We start from the raw sequence: 2719 nt of genomic DNA on the forward strand, positions 1-2719 counted from the left end.
AAGTCATTGGGTTCATAGAAAAATGACGCGGCTATATATTGCACTTTCGTTATCATTGAATAGATTCCATCAAATCATATCATGAGAAACCCCACTTTTCTAATCTTTTCATGATCATTTGGAAATGAATAGATGCTGTTCCCATTACACTTTTTTGAATGCTCGACTAATTCCAAATTTCCCCATGCAAATACTTGTGATCTAAAGTCTACGTGTTAGGTTAAGATACTTACCTACCAATCGAGCCAAATTGCCTTGAGACACATTTGACATTGACAACGTTGGACTTGGCCAGGGACAGGGGACTAGTATATATATGGAACTTCTATAAGTTGAGAAACCACACCCTCTCAAGCATAAACACAAACACTTAGAGAGCAACTTAGAGTATTTAAGCAATGGCCAATTCTTTTTGTTCTAGATTAACTATCTGTTTTGCTCTCTTTGTCCTCATATTGGGGAGTGCTAATGCTCAACTTTCTACAAACTTCTATTCTAGTTCTTGTCCAAAACTCTTTTCCACTGTGAAATCCTCCGTGCAATCCGCCATATCAAAGGAGGCTCGCATGGGTGCTTCTCTCCTCCGCTTGTTCTTCCATGATTGCTTCGTCAATGTAATTCACATTCGCCTTTTCACACTCACATATATTTAAGCAGCTTCTCTTTCTCCCACCATGCACATATCAACCAATTTACCAAAAATATTTGTGTACCACAATTTTCTAGTAGGCACAACGTACACCTGCATATTGTGACTATGCACTTTGTGAAATTACAAGAAGCAAGACCATAATTTACTAATTTTACATAAAAACCAAGAGATTTTCTATTTGTGTAGCTAGTGCAATTTTTCTTTTCTTTTTGACTTTCATAAATAATCATACATTGTTGAATAAAAATCAGAAATAATTGACAATCTTAAAAGAATAACTGAAATTTATGATCTACTTAATTAATGCAGTTCCACCTCTCATTCACCTATTTTAAAACCGCTTTACATTGATAATGCATATGCATTAAACTCTTATATTACACACACATTGATTTATCATTTATATATGTTTCTTCTCTTTCTTTCCCGCTCTTTTTATTTGGGATTAATATTAGGTGACATTTTTTTTCCTTTATTCGATTTTTTTTTTCAAAAAGATGCATGGCAAGGTAATTAATGCTTAAACATTGCAATGCAGGGGTGTGATGGTTCAATTCTACTTGATGACACATCAAGCTTCACCGGGGAGAAGAATGCAAACCCCAACAGAAACTCTGCTCGCGGATTCGATGTTATTGACAACATCAAGTCAGCAGTAGAGGCAGCATGCCCAGGAGTTGTATCCTGCGCTGATATCCTCGCCATCTCTGCTAGAGACTCTGTTGTGAGCGTAAGTGGCCAATTAACAACAAATAAACATATTGATGTATCATTAACCATGCATTAATTTCTAAATTAGTGAACTAAATTATATATATTTTGTTGATTTTTATGATTAATTAGCTCGGTGGCCCCACATGGAATGTGAAAGTTGGAAGAAGAGACGCTAAAACTGCTAGCCAGTCCGCCGCCAACACAGGCATCCCTGCACCCACTTCTAGCTTGAGCCAACTCACCTCAAGGTTCAGTGCTCTTGGACTTTCCAGCAAAGACTTGGTTGCATTGTCAGGTAGACATACTTTTATTTTTACCGTCTTTGACACATGTCTCCACCTATTTCGAAAATTATAGTTATCTCTGCCAACAAAAATTATTTCCCAAGAAACATATCACACTAATTTGCTAATTACTCCAACAACTCGTCATTAACTTAATTAATTAGGAACACATTGTTTTCCTTTCTATTTCATTAATTTGGTGTCACATCTTGTTAGGTGCCCACACAATTGGACAAGCAAGGTGCACGTCCTTCAGGGCACGCATCTACAACGAAACCAGCACAATAGAGAACTCATTCGCTACATCTAGGAAATCAAATTGTCCCAGCACTTCTGGTTCAGGGGACAACAATTTGGCACCACTTGACCTTCAGACACCAACCTCCTTCGACAACAACTACTTTAAGAACCTGGTTCAAAACAAGGGCCTCCTACACTCTGATCAGCAACTTTTCAACGGTGGCTCCGCCGACTCCACCGTGCGTGGCTACAGCACCAACCCGAGCTCATTTTCCTCTGATTTCGCCAGCGCCATGGTCAAGATGGGAGATATCAGTCCTCTCACTGGATCCAACGGTGAAATCAGGAAGAATTGCAGAAAAACCAACTAATTATTAGAGGGACATAATTTTGTGTCTATGATGTGTGTACAATAAGTTGTTAAACATGTCTTGGTTTTCTTTTTCGGGTTTTGTTCTGTGTGCTCCCGGGTGAGCTTAGTGTGTTAATCATGAAGGAAGATTAGTTTCATCAACAAGTCAAGTTAGCTTGTGTTTTATTTTATTATATACTTTTTAAATTTTGTCTGCATATATTTTTATCACTTTGATTAGGACTTGTAAGTTGTACCATGAGGCCCTTCATTTGTAGGTAGTATATACATATATATGAATTTTTTTATCAAGAAGTATTGGATCAATATTAGTACTAACGTAGTCATACTTTTCATCAATCAAATGGGAAGACAAACTCCACTTGAGCACAAATGAACAAATGCTTCAAAATAAAACACTACAATATAGATTGTTGTATGAATTTAGCGCAAACAACAACAAATCGCAGCCGCACG

At 37.4% G+C, this 2719-nt stretch overlaps 1 protein-coding gene across 1 annotated transcript; it reads left to right on the plus strand.

Moving 5' to 3' along the window:
• The first annotated feature begins 327 nt into the window (after positions 1 to 327).
• Positions 328 to 2433, plus strand: LOC130710758 (peroxidase P7-like). The gene is made up of 4 exons (XM_057560112.1): positions 328 to 614; positions 1191 to 1382; positions 1496 to 1661; positions 1867 to 2433. The coding sequence occupies exons 1-4, from the start codon at positions 399 to 401 to the stop codon at positions 2259 to 2261; spliced, it is 969 nt and encodes a 322-aa protein (XP_057416095.1). The 5' UTR covers positions 328 to 398; the 3' UTR covers positions 2262 to 2433.
• The last annotated feature ends 286 nt before the right edge of the window (positions 2434 to 2719 follow it).

This window comes from Lotus japonicus, chromosome 1, assembly GCF_012489685.1.
Source record: "Lotus japonicus ecotype B-129 chromosome 1, LjGifu_v1.2".
NCBI lineage: Eukaryota > Viridiplantae > Streptophyta > Magnoliopsida > Fabales > Fabaceae > Lotus > Lotus japonicus.

Excerpts from the sequence above, each read along its gene's own strand:
- LOC130710758 (XM_057560112.1), top strand. The coding sequence starts at position 399 with ATGGCCAATTCTTTTTGTTCTAGATTAACTATCTGTTTTGCTCTCTTT. Across the intron at positions 615-1,190 it reads TCCATGATTGCTTCGTCAAT|GGGTGTGATGGTTCAATTCT; the intron begins GTAATTCACATT and ends ATTGCAATGCAG. Across the intron at positions 1,383-1,495 it reads CTAGAGACTCTGTTGTGAGC|CTCGGTGGCCCCACATGGAA; the intron begins GTAAGTGGCCAA and ends ATGATTAATTAG.